Source organism: Leucoraja erinacea, chromosome 10, assembly GCF_028641065.1.
Source record: "Leucoraja erinacea ecotype New England chromosome 10, Leri_hhj_1, whole genome shotgun sequence".
In the NCBI taxonomy this organism is placed as follows: Eukaryota; Metazoa; Chordata; class Chondrichthyes; order Rajiformes; family Rajidae; genus Leucoraja; species Leucoraja erinaceus.
In genome coordinates, this window is record NC_073386.1 from 17,070,689 (window position 1) to 17,087,682 (window position 16,994).

Here is a 16,994-nt window from a genome sequence, read left to right on the forward strand (position 1 = left end):
CAAGATGGAGGAGGGAGAGGTCACGACTCGTTGTCTTTAGTGGCCTTGTACCCTGCTTGAAATGGTATGAAACTGCACTTGAATTTGGTGGCTTTGCACCCTGCTTGAAGTGGTAATAAACTGCACTTGAATTTGGTGGCCTTGCACCCTGCTTGAAATAGAATTTCAAGGAATAGTCGTGAGTCAACTGCCAGCCCACCAGCCGTGAGTGAGTCAACTGCCAGCACAACAGGCTTGAGTGACTGAGCACCCAGCCCAAGAATCCATTCGGCCCACAATGTCCATACTAGCCCTCTGGAAACCAGTCCCTTCAGCCCATAAAAACCCCTACGCGCTTCAGAAAGCCCCCCACCCGAAATTCACACGGTGCAAAGCCAATGTGACACAGACACACACCGGTCAGTTATCCTTGGTTCTGAAAACTACTGCTTACTTTTTTTTCCCCAATGAGCCAATGAAATTTATCGGTCAGCACCGGCTACAACCTTCGAGAACCTTCAACCTCCTGGCGACCCACCTACGGCACGAGAATTCTCGCCACTCTCCATGGCGGCTTCATTCTGGCCGCCGCTAATTTTTCAACATGTTGAAAAATTCGCGGCGACCATAATGAGGCGGCGACTAGTTCTGAGAATGCGGGAACTCCTCACGACCATGAAGGCGACTCCCCGCCAACCACCCGCGAACATGTGGCAACCACATAGTCTCCTGCAGTCGCCTAAAAGGTCGCCTAAGTGCCAATCCCTAGCACAATCCTCTACTTTTGATTACAGACATAATCTGTTTAAAACTCATTTGCTATCCAAAAGTTATTTGTTATCAGCCACCGATACACAATTTACACGTGAAAGCTAGTTTCACATTAACCAAGGAATTGGGCAAAAAAAACAAACAGCTTTAATTTTAAAGAAAAGATTTAGAATTTTAATCAAATTTACAAGTGTCACAGAATCCTTCATTGTTCAGCATTTCTTAATCGTTTTCAGTCTGTTAAACTCTAAATACCGTTCAACCTTTTGATTTGTCTAAATCCAGTCACTGTTTCTCTGTAACACAAATAGCTAATCTCAGAGACTGCAGCTGTCTCCTTTCCTTAAGGCACGAGTGAGCCGATCCAACAGCAGGTTCACAGTTGTAAAGGGCCAAACAATGGTGGTTATATTTACCACAGGCCTAACCAGGTAGAAGTGCCTTGCAGTGCACCCCAGTACTTACAGACAAAAACATTTAGTAATGATTGCAAGAGGTGCCTTGGTTTTACTCCAAGTATGCTCTTGACAAAAAAATGTGGAACTTTTTGTTTTCTTCTCACCTTAATAAAAACTTGTCCTTCAGAGAGAAGGTGACCTGCTGATATGGAAAGTCAGGCTGGTTGCTGAGTGTAAATATTGGGTAGGGTTACCAGGGCAAAGGTTTATCTACAAAATGGGAACAGGATGTGTTTCTTATTTACAGCATGCCAATATAAATGTTCCTTTGCTATAACCGCAAACAGTATCTAACGCCGCTGCTGTGCAGGGACAATGGACTCGACTGCATTTGTGCAATGGTAACTTTTGAAATGTTGCTGGACTGCAGTGTTCTGTCCTGGCAGCAGTGTGTGTGAGTGTGTGAGTGTAGCACTGTGAAGTTACTGTTACAGGTCCCTGAGCTAGTACACAACTAAGTTGACACGGTAGCACACAAAGTGCTGGAGTAACTCTGCAGGTCAGTGACCATGTCCAGATAGGCGATTCTCAGTCTGAAGCCTCATCTATCCACGTCCTCCAGAGATGCTGCCTGACCTGCTGAGTTACTCCAGCATTTTTGTGGTCTACGCAAGATTACAGCATTCGCAGATCCTCGAGTCTCTAAGTGGCGAGGACACCGGCATTATATCAATGGCAAAAATCAGGGCATCAGCTTCCTGCTTAATGCATTTTTGGAGGGGCACCTGATGTCTATCTGCTTTACAGAACAGGAAGAGCCAGTGGTGACTAAGTGGTGAGATGATTTTGAAAGCTGCTGACTATGCAGGACTTCCCGCTCCACTAGGAAGTCAAACCCCTATAAATGAAAATGCCGATGTGAAATGAAAACAGAAAACGTTGGAAACACTCGGCAGGCCAGGCAGCATCTGTGGAAAGATCTGTCAACATTTCAGGTCAGAGACCATGCAAATCTGGTTTGCTCGGCATCTGCAGGTTTTTGATTTTTCACACAGAAATGAACTTATATGGCCCAGAGAAACTCCTCCAAATAAACAGTTCTTCAGTTAGTGTGTCAGAGGAACTGCCGATGCTGCTTTAGGATGTCTGAAGAAGGGTTCCAAACTGAATTGTGACCTATTCCTTTTCTCCAGAAATACTGCCTGACCCGCTGAGTTACTCCAGCATTTTGTGTCTATCTGCTGCTCTTCAGACGGATCGAAAACATGGTTAAAATGCAAATTTAAAACACAAAATGTTGTGAACAGCCAGCAGGTCGGGCAGTGGCTGTGGGAAGAGAAACAAAGTTAAAGTTGCAGGTCAAATACCTAACTGAAAAATTGAGGAAGTGCGTTAGTTTTAAGTTATGGGGGGGGAAGATGTATAGAACATGCTGTATGACCCTGTGACTCGGAGAACATCACTAATAAGGTGAGGCCAGGGTTACGGAGATTCAAATGTTTATGGAGCCATCGTGTTGATAGATTAAAGAGAGCAGATTGTGGGGACAACGCACAGGGACATGCAAATGCTGACCTGAAATCAAAAGGAGAATGACACAAAAATGTGGGAGTAACTCGGCATCTCTGGAGAGAAGAAATGGGTGAAGTTTCAGGTCGAGACCCTTTTTCAGACGAATTTCTATCAGATTTAAACCAGCATCTGCAGTTCTTTCCTGCACATCAAAAGTAGAAATGTCCAGCACGTCAGAATGTGTCTGTGGAGGCAGCAGTTTGTCATTTCATTCATGCCGATCGCCCTGCTGAGTGTTTCCAGCATTTTAGTAATGGGAGCCTGAACTGTGCATCCCAGAAACTAGCAATGATGGGGGGGAACAAGAGACTGCAGATGCTGGAATCTGGAGCCTAATAATGGTGGGGTTCTTGCCGAGTATTGACTGCTGATTTAATGCTGATGAAACTAAAACCATACGTGATTTGGAAAATGGGAACTGATCCAACATATTTTGTGTGGCAATAACACAATAGCAAGAATATAGGACAAATTGTCCTATAGTGGACAATTATGACACGACACACCCAAGTGTAATGGGTGGGATGAAAAATATCCCCCCCCCCCCCCCAAAGAATGCAATATCCTTTATTGAAGCTGTAAGACAATGTGATTTCTGCTCACACGCAGGGCACTTACTGAGAGCCCTTGACACTCCTGTGACCTAAGCCACAATACAGTTCATGGAGCTTTCACGCTATTGCGTGCTGAAGCATTGTCCCACTGAGTTATAGGGGAAGTCGATTTTCCCAAGAGAGGTTCATTGGAAGAGAAAGCATAAACATTGCAGAGGTCTTCATTCAGGCACGGCATTCAATAGTTCCACTGCTGGATCTCCCCTTGTGTCACTGCCAAGGTCTCCTTTCCCTGCTTCTTCCTGAGGTCGGGCTTGAGAGTTAGAATTTCCCTTCTCATTTCCTGTGCTTTGATCGGAATTCTGCCCATAAGTTGTGAAGTAGTCGGTGAGGATGAGAAAGAAAGTTGCAATCAACATCCCTCCTCCAGCAAGAAAGAACGCAGTGCTGTATACTCCAGTCCAGTCCACCAGTAACCCTGGAACAGAACACACACACACAGTAACCACCAATCCACAATAAACTACTATTATGGCTTGTGGAACGAAATTTGCTTTGGCGCACACACACCGTAGGGTTTGTGAAAAATAAATAAAATAGTGAAGGTGTTTCAATGACGAGGTTCCACCTCCGGTTTTATGCTCACTCTCTGGGTGGCAGGGAGAACGTACAAACTCCGTACAGACAGCACCCGTAGTCAGGATCGAACCTGGGTCCCTGGCTCTGCAAGGCAGCAACTCTACCGCTGTGCCACCCCAATGCCAATGGGACTTGCCTGTTTAACAGGGTCTTCTTATAGCAACAATAACCCCTCAACCTCCAGTCATCGCAGATACAGAACTAATGGAGAATAAGTTAAAACAGTGAAGAGCATTACCTGCCAGGGGTGGTCCGAGAAGGCAGCCAACACCTCTGAAGAGCATAATTAATCCGAGTGCGCTGCTCAGCCTCTCAACTCCGACCACGTCAGTAATGAGTGTGACAACGAGGGCCATGATGGTTCCGAGAAAGAATCCACACACGCAGCTGAAGATGATAAGCGAGGTATAATTCTTAGCTAAAGGGATAAGCAGCAAGAGTATGCTAAAAACTACCATCATTATTATCGCAAGGCGGATGGACTTCAAGAGCCGCAGGTTGGCAAGCCAACCGCATCCGAGCCTTCCGATGAGGTCAGCTGCCGACCAGTAGGACATCAAAAGAGCTCCTTTAAAGTCCTCAACCCCAATGTTTTGAGCATGTGGAATTAGATATACGACTGGGATGAACAGGCCCATCACAGAGAAAAACCCAAATAAGATCAGACAGATGAATTGAGGCTGCTTCAGAAGGGTTAAATAGGCCGATATCTTCTCTTGCACCAGACTTTTCCGACACAAACCTGTCCTGGAATGCATGGCGGATAATGGCGCAGAATTCTGACTTTTCTTCTGTGAACGATACGGCCTCATGAGGGCTCCGCAGACACACATGTTGAGGGATATAGCGGAGATGATCATCATTGCTTGTTGCCAAGACATAATGTCGATAAGCCACTGGTAAAATGGTGTGAGGATGAAGACAAATATACTGTCTCCAGAGCTGGCGAGGGCGTTTGCTAGTGGCCTCCGGTCTGTGAAGTACTGATTGACCAGATTTACAGAGGAAATCCATGCAAATCCATTGCCAAGACCTGAAAGAACAAAAATAAAAAAACAACAGAAGTAGTAGATCTGTAAACTAAAGATTTACAGGCAGCACGGTGGCACAGAGGTAGAGTTGCTGCCTTACAGTGCTTGAGACTCAGGGTCAATCCTGACTACGAGTGCTGTCTGTACGAGTTTGTATGTTCTCCCCCTGACCTGCGTGGGTTTTCCCAGGGATGTCTGGTTTCTTCTCACACTTCAAAGGCATACGGGTTTGTAGGCTAATTGGCTTGGTATAATTGATATTTGTCCCTTGTGTGTGTATTTAGTGTTAATGTGCGGGGATCGCTGGTCAGCGTGGATTCAGTGGGCCAAAGGGTCTATGTCCGCACTGTGTCTCTAAACTAAACTAAATTCGTAAACGGAAAAGCAGTTTGTCAATTAAAATACAAGTGAGAGATCAGGAAAATCGTAGCAATTAGAAAAGGATAATGTTATATGTAGAAAGGATTGCGAGGCATAATCCATAAACGTCTAACAATAATACATAATTGTATCTGCTTCATATGATTCCAAGGTTTATACACTTTCTTTCCCATTTTTATTCCACATGTACTGATCATGTTTTCTGTGAAGAAATTCCTGACATCATGTAAAATTGTCCCTAGCATGTAGGATAGAAACTTCGAAACATAGAAAATAGGTGCAGGAGTAGACCATTCGGCCCTTCGAGCCTGCACCGCCATTCAATATGATCATGGCTGATCATCCAACTCAGTATCCTGTATCTGCCTTCTCTCCATACCCCCTGATCCCTTTAGCCACAAGGGCCACATCTAACTACCTCTTAAAATAGCCAATGAACTGGCCTCAACTACCTTCTGTTGCAGAGAATTCCAGAGATTCACCACTCTCTGTGTGAAAAATGTTTTTCTCATCTCGGTCCTAAAAGATTTCCCCCTTATCCTTAAACTGTGACCCCTTGTTCTGGACTTCCCCAACATCGGGAACAATCTTCCTGCATGTAGCCTGTCCAACCCCTTAAGAATTTTGTACGTTTCTATAAGATCCCCCCCTCAATCTTCTAAATTCTAGCGAGTACAAGCCGAGTCTATCCAGTCTTTCTTCATATGAAAGTCCTGGCATCCCATGAATCAGTCTGGTGAACCTTCTCTGTACTCCCTCTATGGCAAGAATGTCTTTCCTCAGATTAGGAGACCAAAACTGTATGCAATACTCCAGGTGTGTTCTCACCAAGACCCTGTACAACTGCAGTAGAACCTCCCTGCTCCTATACTCAAATCCTTTTGCTATGAATGCTAACATACGATTCGCTTTCTTCACAGCCTGCTGCACCTGATAGTGTTAATGTACGGGTGATCGCTGGTCGGCGTGGACTCGGTGGGCCAAAGGGCCTGTTTCCACACTGTATCTCTGAACTAAACCAAACAAAGGTGTGTGATTGACTTCAGGAAGCAAAGCAGTACACACATACATTGATGGTGTCAAAGTAGGTTTGGTCGATTCAAGTGCCGATTAATAAATATCACCAGCAATTTGTCCACAATTCTCAACACAATGAAGGTCGGTGTTGACAGAGATGTCAACATCACTAACAGGTATCACTCACTCACCAATAAACTGCTCAAAGATGTCCACAGCCAAAGTCATATCTAACTCATGGTAGTTGGAAGCCAGCATCTCAATCCCAGAACTACACTGGGGAGCTCCTCAGTGCAGTCTTCACTGATAACCTTCCTTCCAGCATACTGTAAGGTCAGAGGTGGGGTGCCAATGATTGCCCAATGTACAATTCCATTCACAACTCCTCAGAAAATGAAGCTATCCACATGACATGCAACAACATCACGACAATGGGCAGGCATGGGCTGACGTGGGAAGTAACAATCAAGAAACACAAGTGCCAGCAAATGACTATTTCTAGCAAAGTCAGTCCAATCAAGATTCTAAAATCTGATGGGATTACCAGCAGATTAATCCCCCATCTGAGATCACTAGTGGAAACTTGATCTGCATCAATACTGTAGCTACAAGAAAAACCTCAGTCAGAGTCATACAGGACATAAAACAGGGCCCCCGTCAAGAAGCCCCTTCTAAGCTTGTGCCATTTGCCTGGGTTTGGCCAGTACCCCTCTAAGCCTATCCTATCCATGTCCTAATTACAGTATATTTTTAACCTCAACTACTCCCTCTGGTACTCGCCACCCTCCAAGTGAAAGAATTACAGCTCAGGTTCCTCTTAAAGTTTTCTTAAAGACTGAGTGAATTCACCCCATCACTTCCCCCTCGTAATTTTGTACATAGAGGCTGAGCTGTCCATGGCAAGTCATTCACCAGCTGACTTTACAAACCTTTTCTGCCTTCCACAAGTCAGCGGTTTGCTAGAATGCTTTCCACTTGCCTAAATGTGTTGTGGCAACAGTGTTGACTATATCAAGAACTACAGCACTAACCAGGACAAAGCAATCCACATATTATTGCCTGAACCATTCACCCTAGGTGTGCCTTGACTGCAGTGCATATCATTCACCACATCAATTCAACTCGTTAATAACATCTCTAAAACCCATCACCTGTATCACCTCGAAGGACAACATTAGCAGCAGGGGAGCATCAACTCCTACAACCCCTCCATGCCTTGCAGCATCTTGACTTGGAAATGTATCCATGTTAAATATATTGGTGTTCCTTCAAAGAGAGACACAAAGTGCTGGAGTAACTCAGCGGGGCAGGCAACATCCCTGGAGGTAGACACAAAACGCTGGAGTAACTCAGCGGGTCAGGCAGCATCTCTGGAGAGAAGGAATGGGTGACGTTCCGGGTCGAGACCCTTCGTCAGACTAATCCTGATGTTTCAGGTCAAGACCCTTCTTAAGACTGATCATCCCTGGAGAACATGAATAGATGACGTTTCGGGTTTCAGTTTTTATATTTTGTGTCTATCCTTAGTATAAACCAGCATTCCTAGTTATCACATGTTGGGTGGTCTTTCATACTTATTATGAGAACACATTCACTACATGGAACGCAGTGCTTCAAAGTGGTAGTTCACTTCCTCTGGGCTCAAGGGCAATTGAAGAGGAGCAATAAATATTGGCAACAACCACATGCCAGGATTGAAATTTAAAACAAAAGAGGAATTGGAACTCAAATCCAATTAAGATCAACTTAATTACATCAATTTAATAAAGGTTTCTGCAAGACAAACAAATTCATTACAAACCTATGTGTTAAAGGAATGCAAATGAGGTTGGAGTGTATTGAGAGTTTCATCTGAAGAAGGGTTTCGGCCCGAAACGTTGCCTATTTCCTTCGCTCCATAGATGCTGCCGCACCCGCTGAGTTTCTCCAGCACTTTTTGCTACCTTTGATTTTTCAGCATCTGCAGTTTCTTCTTGAACATGTTACCTAGCCTTCATCTGAATGACAGGTTTAATGTATACAACTACTGATACAGGCTTAACTCAGTTACCTACAAGAGTGCCCAGGAGTTTGGATAACCTTATCATTTAATGGGAGTGTTTTGTAGCTGTTATCTCAATGACAGAATACAGAATCAAGGAATATGGAGAAAAAACCAGAACAGATTACTGATTTTGGATGATCAGCCATGATCATATTGAATGGCGGTGCTGGCTCGATGGGCCGAATGGCCTACTACTGCAGTTATTTGTTTTGTTTCTATGACAGGTTTATGCCTACCATCAGTGATAGAAGCTTAACTCAATCACTTACCTGTGTAAGTCAAGGAGTTCAGATGACTTTATGGTGTAATGGGGGTGTTTCCTTGCAGTTGTCTTAATGACAGCTTTTTGCACGTGATCGAGAGTAGAAGCTTAACTCATTCAATTACCTACGAGAGCACCAGTAGTGAAGTACATCCAGGTCAGACTTAAGGCAAAGGATCCCAGGAGCAGCCCGAGCATGGAGAAGATGCCGCCAATGATGGTGATGACCCTGAGCGATAGCTTGAAATTGATGGCACTGGCTAACGGAGCTGCAGGGACAACAAAGCAACAGTTACACAGCAAGGTGTAAAGAACTGCACATGCTGGTTCACACCAAAGATAGGCACAAAATACAGGCAGCATCTCTGGAGAGAAATGGGTGACATTTAAGAAGGGTCTCGCTCCAAAACGTCACCCATTCCTTCGCTCCAGAAATGCTGAGTCACTCCAGCATTTTGTGTCTAACTTCTAGTTAGACAGCAATGTTTTCCCTAAAGGAACTACAAGGCAATAGTTTCAAATGAGTTTGAAATTAATACCAACATTTAGGATCACCAACAATCAATCCGACTACTAAAGTGGTGAAGATTTATGTGGTATAAGGAGTGCAAACTTGACAGACATAGGGGCAAACACTGGCCTGACAGCACCAGACTCCTGGGTTCAATCCTGACCTCTGATGCTATCTGTGTGCAGTTTGCTTGTTCTCCCCGTGACCGCTTGGGTTCCCTCCGGGTAGTCTGGTTTCCTGCCGCATACCAAAGACGGGAAGATTTGCAAGTTACTGTTAATCCTGTGGCCTGGAATTACTACCAGGTTAACAGCTCATCCAGACCTACAAATTCTGGATGTGGTAGGCGTGGGCATAGAAGTGGAGTCTCCAAGCCGGAGAGGTGTACCATGAGGCAGGGCAGGCTTCAAGTGGTCAAATAGGCCTCAGGTTGTTGACGATCAAGGGCTTTGTGGGGTGGAGTGATACATCGAACACGCATTCATACTAGTTTTATGTTATCCCACTTTTGCACCACTCATTACACATTAGGGGCAATTTACAGAGGCTAATTAACCTACAAACCCACACAGGTGTACTGATTTAGGCCGATCAGCCATGATCATATTGAATGGCGTTGCTGGCTCAAAGGGCCGAATGGCCTACTGCACCTATTTTCTATTTTTCTACATCTTTGGGATGTGGGAGGAAACCAGAGGAAACCCAGGTTCCCTCCCACAGGTATCGCAAGTCTTGGTCACAGGTATTGAAAAGTCCCTGGCAGTCAAAGGCATCTTAAAAACACAAGCACTTCCCAGCATCTGCTATTTGTTTGAGTCTGTGGATGAAATATCATCACCGTCCCAATGCTAACTCTCCCTGGTATGGAGCGGAGGGCCAGATGAGATTGCAGTAGAGGACCAGGGGGTCCAATGCTCTGACCAGCTCGGCCCTCCGCTTGCAAGGAACTGCGACAACCGGCTTTCGTTGCCATAGGCACAGCTGGCTGCCGTTTAGTTCCAGCTGGTTCACAAACCTATGGTTCAATGGTGCTGTATTATCACATGTACATAGGTACAGTGAAATTCCTTTTTTTGCATACAGTTCAGTCAGCAAAGCTCTTAAGGTACACAGGCACAACCATACTCGTACAAGAGTGCAAGAAAAGTAGGTTGCACCAAGGTAGTACGCAAGAGTCGCCACAACGCTGGTGCCATACAGGCACAATCTATAAGAGTCGGAATCATACAGCATGGAACCAGGCCCATCAGCCCAACCTGCCCACACCGACCAACTTGTTCCACCTGTGGCCCATTTCCCTCTATACCCATTCCATTCACGTACCTGTCTAAATGTTTCTTAAATGTCGCATTAATCTCTGCCTCAACTACCTCCTCCGTCAGCTCCTTCCATACACCCACCACCCTTTGTGTAAAAGGTTACCCCTCAGGTTCCTATTAAATCTTTTCCCCCAACCTTAAACCTATGTCTTCTGGTTCTCTTTCCCCACTCTGGGCCAGAGACTCTGCGTTTACCCAATCTGTTCCTCTCACGATTTTGTACACCTCTATAAGATCACCCCTCATCCTCCTGTGCTCCAGGGAATAGAGTCCCAGCCTGCTCAACCTCCCCCTATAGCTCAGGCCCTCGAGTCCTGGCAACATCCTCACAAAATCTTCTCTGCATCATTTCGAGCTTGACGACATCTTTCCTATAACATGGTTCCCAAAACTGAACATGATACTCGAAATGTGACCGCATCTCCCCCCCCCCCCCCTCCATTAAAATAAAAATGCTGTATTCACAGGAACTCAATGACGTGTGAGCGGCTCAGAGCTCAGAGCGAACGCAGCATCTGCACAGTTACATGACCGAGACTAGAAACTGCCACTTACATCCAAAATGAAACACAGCCACTGTGATCGCACTGATCCACGAAACCTTAAAGGCAATTGTGTCGAAGTAATTCTGGACATCGAGGAAAAAAATCCCAAACGATCTCACAAAGCTTGCCGTCAGGCCGGTTATAACGAAGCAGGAGGCTAGAATGACCCATCCGTAGCCACCGTCCGCATATTTCCGAGGAGGGGCACTGTTATTTGGCTTCTTGAGAGGAGAGTCAACATCTCCAGGTTCTTCTAAAGTTGCACCTTCCATTGAGCCTAATAGATACAAACAAGTTAAAGCAAATCAGTTACTTCTACTGAACTCATTTTAATGGCACATCAAACCCAAGACATCTCTCAATTTTAATTATCTAGTGTATTTCTGATTTTCACAATTCCTTATATTTATTTAAGTTAGATAATACAGATCTGATATCTCCTTGATGCCGGTGATCATAAGGTCAATATGTGATAGGAGCAGAATTGGGCCATTCGGCCCATCAAGTCTACTCCACCATTCAATCATGGCTGATCTATCTCTCCCTCCTATTCCCATTCTCCTGCCTTCTCCCCAGAACCCCTGATACCCGTGCTAATCAAGAATCTATCCATCTCAGCCTTAAAAATATCCCATGACTTGCCCTCCACAGCCTTCTGTGGCGCCATTACATTGTAAATCCATATTCTCAATAGATTTACACATTTCCAAATGACTCGTACCAATTTCTACAGATGCACCGCAGAAAGCATCCTATCGCGATGCATCACAGCTTGGTATGGCATCTCCTGCGCTCAAGATCGCAAGAGATTGTAGAGTGGTGGAAACAGCGCAGTTGATCATGCAAGCTAGCTGCCACCCCATACCCCTATCCACTCTATCAACACTTCACACTCCCGCGGGAAAGCAACTAACATAATTAATGACCACTTGCACCTTGGTCATTTTCCCTTCACCCCTTTCCCGTCGAGCCAAAGATACTAAGGGTTGAAAGTACATGTAACCTGATTCAAGAACAGCTTCTTCCTGCTATAATCAGACCTCTCATATGCCAATGATGTATCCTGACATTCCACTCTACCTTTTTGCTGCCCTTGTACTTTTTTTTAAAAATCTGCATTTTCTTCAGCCAAGGGTCCCTAACCGACACGTCGCCACTCATTGGTTTAAGAACATGTGGTAATGAGAAATGATGCAGCATGTCACCATAACCTTCACAAGGAAAGTTAGGGATGGGCAGTAAACGATGAATGAAAATGAACTAAAGTTGAGCAATAACGAGAGTCCTTGTCAATTTGTATGCCCTATCCTTGTACCACCGTGTCGAAACAAGGAACTGCAGATGCTGGTTTACAAACATAGACACAAAGTGCTGGAGTGTCACCTACCCATGTTCTCCAGAGTTGCTGCCTGACCCATTGAGTTACTCCAGCATTCTGTGTTTTCCTCAATAGACAATAGGCAATTGGTGCAGGAGTAGGCCATTCGGCCCTTCGAGCCAGCCATTCAATGTGATCATGGCTGATCATCCCCGATCATCCCCCTCAGTACCCCGTTCCTGCCTTCTCCCCATATCCACTGACTCCGCTATTTTTAAGAGCCCTATCTAGCTCTCTCTTGAAAGCATCCAGAGAACCTGCCTCCACTGCCCTCTGAGGCAGAGAATTCCACAGACTCACCACTCTCTGTGATAAAAAGTGTTTCCTCATCTCCGTTCTAAATGGCTTACTCCTGTTTTCCTGAAGATTCCAGCATCTGCAGTTCCTTGTTTCTACACTATATTTTGCATTTTTTTCCCCTTCATCTTTTTGTAGTCATATACAGCATAGTCTACTGGCATTGTATGTATCTCAGGACATGTGATAATTATAAAGCGATAATACGTTACATCAGAATCAAGAAAGAAAGTAGTTAGTCTAGGTAGCAGTGAGCATGGGGGAGGGCGCTGAGTGGACAAAAGGATTGTCCCCATTCAGCACGAGATGTGCAACGTTAGTCCAACTGGCTTCTGTGATGGAACCTTCTTCCAAGAAGTTAAAAAAACAGGAACTTCACATTTCCTGGCCATTCAGCAAACCGTGCAGCACATTCAGCCTGCACCAAACTCCCTCAAATGCAGGAGTTACTAATGCAGCCGACAGAAGGTGAAGTACTTTATAACAGCAGGCAAGCACAGCAGGCCGTGTAGTGTAGTGACTTTAGGTGGTGGTGCACGGATGTGCTGTACGGGGGGGACGGGATGATCCCGCCGTCCTGCTCTTCAGCTTTACGCTAGGAAAGGCTGGCAGGGAAAGCTGGAGCTTGCTCAGTTGAATGGTGTCACCATTCAGGCACTGGGCCAGCATTCGACAGTACATGTCGGAACCTTCGCGCCTTCCTTTTGGGAAAACAGGACAAGGTCACTCAACTGTTGGCAGCTGTTCCATCATTCAATAGGATTCCGATTCCATCCAAAAAAAAAGAGACATAAAATGCTGGAGTAACTCAGCGGGTCACGCAGCATCGCTGGAGAACATGGATGTGTTGTGGACCCTTCTTCAGGCTGAAGGAGGTCTCCGGCCCGAAACGTCACCCAACGTCAGACTGAAGGGTCCCGACCCGAAACATCCCCTATCCATTTTCTCCAGGGATGCTGCCTGACCCGCTGAGTTATCTCAACATTGTGTGTCTTGGCAATTCAGCATCTCCAATTCCTCTTTTCTATTATCTGCAGTTCCTTGTTTCTACATCCCAAATCCACCCACCCACTTGGCCTCCACATTCTTCAGTATTCTCGCCAGCCAAAATTCGATCATCATGGTTTTTTTAAATTATCCACGCGAATGAAGGTGCCTCTCATCCACTAATTCCACTGATAAAATGTTTCCCAATTTCCATCAATGCTGACTAGGCTCTGGTTTCAAGGTTTTCTAAGACCTCGCCACTAGGTGGAGCCGCACTCGCCCCCACCAACTTTATCATTTCAAAGATTCAAATTTGATTCCTCTAGTTTTAGCAGAATTAATAAAAATTTAACTTTAGCTAAGCATTAGACGACCAGCTGCCCTTTAAGCACCCGGATTCTGTTGGCTTTTACTATCTTTTGCCCTGGCTGAAGTAAATTGTCCAAATTCCAACTGAACACCTCTGCTCAGTCCGCAACAACCTACCTGAACTCCCGGTGGCTCAGCACTTCAACTCCCCCTCCCATTCCCAATCCGACCTCTCTGTCCTGAGTCTCCTCCATTGCCAGAGTGAGCAACACCGGAAATTGGAGGAACAGCACCTCATATTCCGCCTGGGCAGCTTGCATCCTGATGGCATGTTGAATTTTCCCAATTTTGCTAGCCCTTGCTGTCTCCTCCCCTTCCTTAACCCTTGAGCTGTCTCTTCCCATCCCCCCGTCCTCGGGTTCCTCCTCCTCCTCTTTTTCCTTCCTTCTCCCCTCCCACCCCCCATCAGTCTGAAGAAGGGTTTCGGCCCGAAACGTCGCCTATTCGCTCCATAGAATGCTGCTGCACCCGCTGAGTTTCTCCAGCAATTTTGTGTACCTTCCAACTTAACATTGTCATTCATAAACATAAAGAACCTCAATTTCTGGGCCTTAGTGGAAAAAAAATTACCAAAACAAGATAAAATCATGTGGTGATGTCTGGATTAATCACATTGGACAAATGCATGAAACATTTACGTGACGTTCTAGTTGAAGCATTAACCCAAGCTTCTAAATTAATGGACAGATGGTTATCGAGGTAAATGTTCAGAGATACACCATGGAAACAGACCCTTTATCCAACCAACGGTGGACACAAAATGCTGGAGTAACTCAACGGAACAGGCACCATCTCTGGAGAGAAGGAATGGGTGACGTTTCGGGTCGAGACCCTTCTTCAGACTCCAGCATATTGTGTCTATCTTTAGTGTAAACCAGCAACTGCAGTTCCTTCATACACCTTTGTCAAACGAAGGCCCTGCTGACTATCAATCACCCGTTCACACTGGTGCCGTGTTATCCCAATGTCTAATCCACACCCTCCACACTAGAGGGCAATTTATAGAGGCCAACTAACCTACTACTCACAAGTCTTTGGGACGTGGGAGTAAACTGGAGCATCTGGATGGAACCCAGTCACAAGGAGAACGTGCAAATGGCAATGTAATTAGTTCATAAACACTTGCAAAATCATATATCAAGCAGAGTGGTACATGGTGCAGCGGTTAGTGCTCCTGCCTCCCCAACTACAGGGACCTGCGTTCAACGGATCAGACTATGGCCATATTAAGTTTGTATCATCTTCCCATGACCGAGTGTCATTCTTCTTCTTTGTGGTGGTTTATCCTACATCCCAAAGATATGACTTGTGGATTAATGGGTGATGGTAAATTATACTTTAGTGCAGGTAAACAGCAAAAGAATGGAAGGGGAGTTGATGAGGATGCAAGATAAATTTCAGGCTACGAGGAAGTCGGGAGACAGAAAAGGGACTGCACTGCTGGGAATCAACATGGGACTGATGGGCTGAGTGTCCTCCTCCTATTGTTGTTGGAAGTGGATAAAGCAAATTAAAAAAACTGACACCACAAACATTTCTCTTTCTATAATTCGGACAATTAAAACATGCCTAAATCATTCCCCATGGCTTCTGTTCACCTCCTGAGGTTATAGAGGTATGGATGGGTCAGTGTTCGAAGAGCAATATTTCTCGCAGGTCAAATGGAGAAATAGGACGTACATGGTAAATGGTAGGGAATTGAAGAATACAGTTGAACAGAGCGATCTGGGTATAACCGTGCATAGTTCCTTGAAGGTGGAATCTCATATAGATAGGGTGGTAAAGAAAGCTTTTGGTATGCTAGCCTTTATAAATCAGAGCATTGAGTATAGAAGCTGGGATGTAATGTTAAAATTGTACAAGGCATTGGTGAGACCAAATCTGGAGTATGGTGTACAATTTTGGTCGCCCAATTATAGGAAGGATGTCAACAAAATAGAGAGAGTACAGAGGAGATTTACTAGAATGTTGCCTGGGTTTCAACAACTAAGTTACAGAGATAGGTTGAATAAGTTAGGTCTTTATTCTCTGGAGCGCAGAAGGTTAAGGGGGGACCTGATAGAGGTCTTTAAAATGATGAGAGGGATAGACAGAGTTGATGTGGACAAGCTTTTCCCTTTGAGAATAGGGAAGATTCAAACAAGACATGACTTCAGAATTAATGGACAGAAGTTTAGGGGTAATATGAGGGGGAACTTCTTTACGCAGAGAGTGGTAGCGGTGTGGAATGAGCTCCCAGTGGAAGTGGTGGAGGCAGGTTCATTGGTATCATTTAAAAATAAATTGGATAGGCATATGGATGAGAAGGGAATGGAGGGTTATGGTATGAGTGCAGGCAGGTGGGACTAAGGGGAAAAAAATTTGTTCGGCATGGACTTGTAGGGCCGAGATGGCCTGTTTCCGTGCTGTAATTGTTATATGGTTATATGGTTATATGGTTAAATGTGTTACAAAGGAATATTACCAGTTGAAGCTCTATTAAACCCCACCTGCTTAAATCAACTAAAAAATAGCCTGGGGCAAATGTAAATAGCTCTCTCATTTAAACAGTCATTTTCTGCACTTTTGATCTTACCTGCGCTTAGTCACTCCAGTTGAAAGCTTTCAATGCAAGTTTTCTGGATATGAAATTACTGTCAAGTTTCTCTGCAAATTCCTGCATTAAAAAAAATATTATAATGCATTTATCCCATCTCCCTTAATTTCCACAAAATATCTCTAAGCAATTTGCAATCAAGGATGTAATGTTATGTACAATTATAGTTGTAATGTAGAAAAAACAGAAAACAGAGAACAACAATGTGGCACACAGCAAGACAATCCACATTACTAATGCTGGTTGAAGGATACACGTTGTGGCCAGACTCCAAGAGAAACTCCTCTGCATCTCTTTCGAATGATGCCTCAAGGATCTTCGCAACTCTGCATCCTTCCAAGTGG

The 16,994-nt window shown here is 44.9% G+C and overlaps 1 protein-coding gene across 4 annotated transcripts in view; it reads right to left on the reverse strand.

Moving 5' to 3' along the window:
• Positions 1–896: 896 nt before the first annotated feature.
• The window catches only part of LOC129700843 (monocarboxylate transporter 13-like), a 33,111-nt gene continuing 17,013 nt past the window's right edge, over positions 897–16,994 (reverse strand). For all 4 annotated transcript variants that reach the window (XM_055641599.1, XM_055641598.1, XM_055641596.1 and 1 more), the window contains 5 exons: positions 16,630–16,710; positions 11,034–11,300; positions 8,774–8,917; positions 4,152–4,946; positions 897–3,752 (listed from right to left, as the gene is read on the reverse strand). In XM_055641599.1, coding sequence (XP_055497574.1) covers positions 3,496–3,752; positions 4,152–4,946; positions 8,774–8,917; positions 11,034–11,295 — 1,458 coding nt within the window. In that variant the 5' untranslated portion in view covers positions 11,296–11,300; positions 16,630–16,710 and the 3' untranslated portion in view covers positions 897–3,495. The remainder of the gene's footprint in view (positions 3,753–4,151; positions 4,947–8,773; positions 8,918–11,033; positions 11,301–16,629; positions 16,711–16,994) is intronic.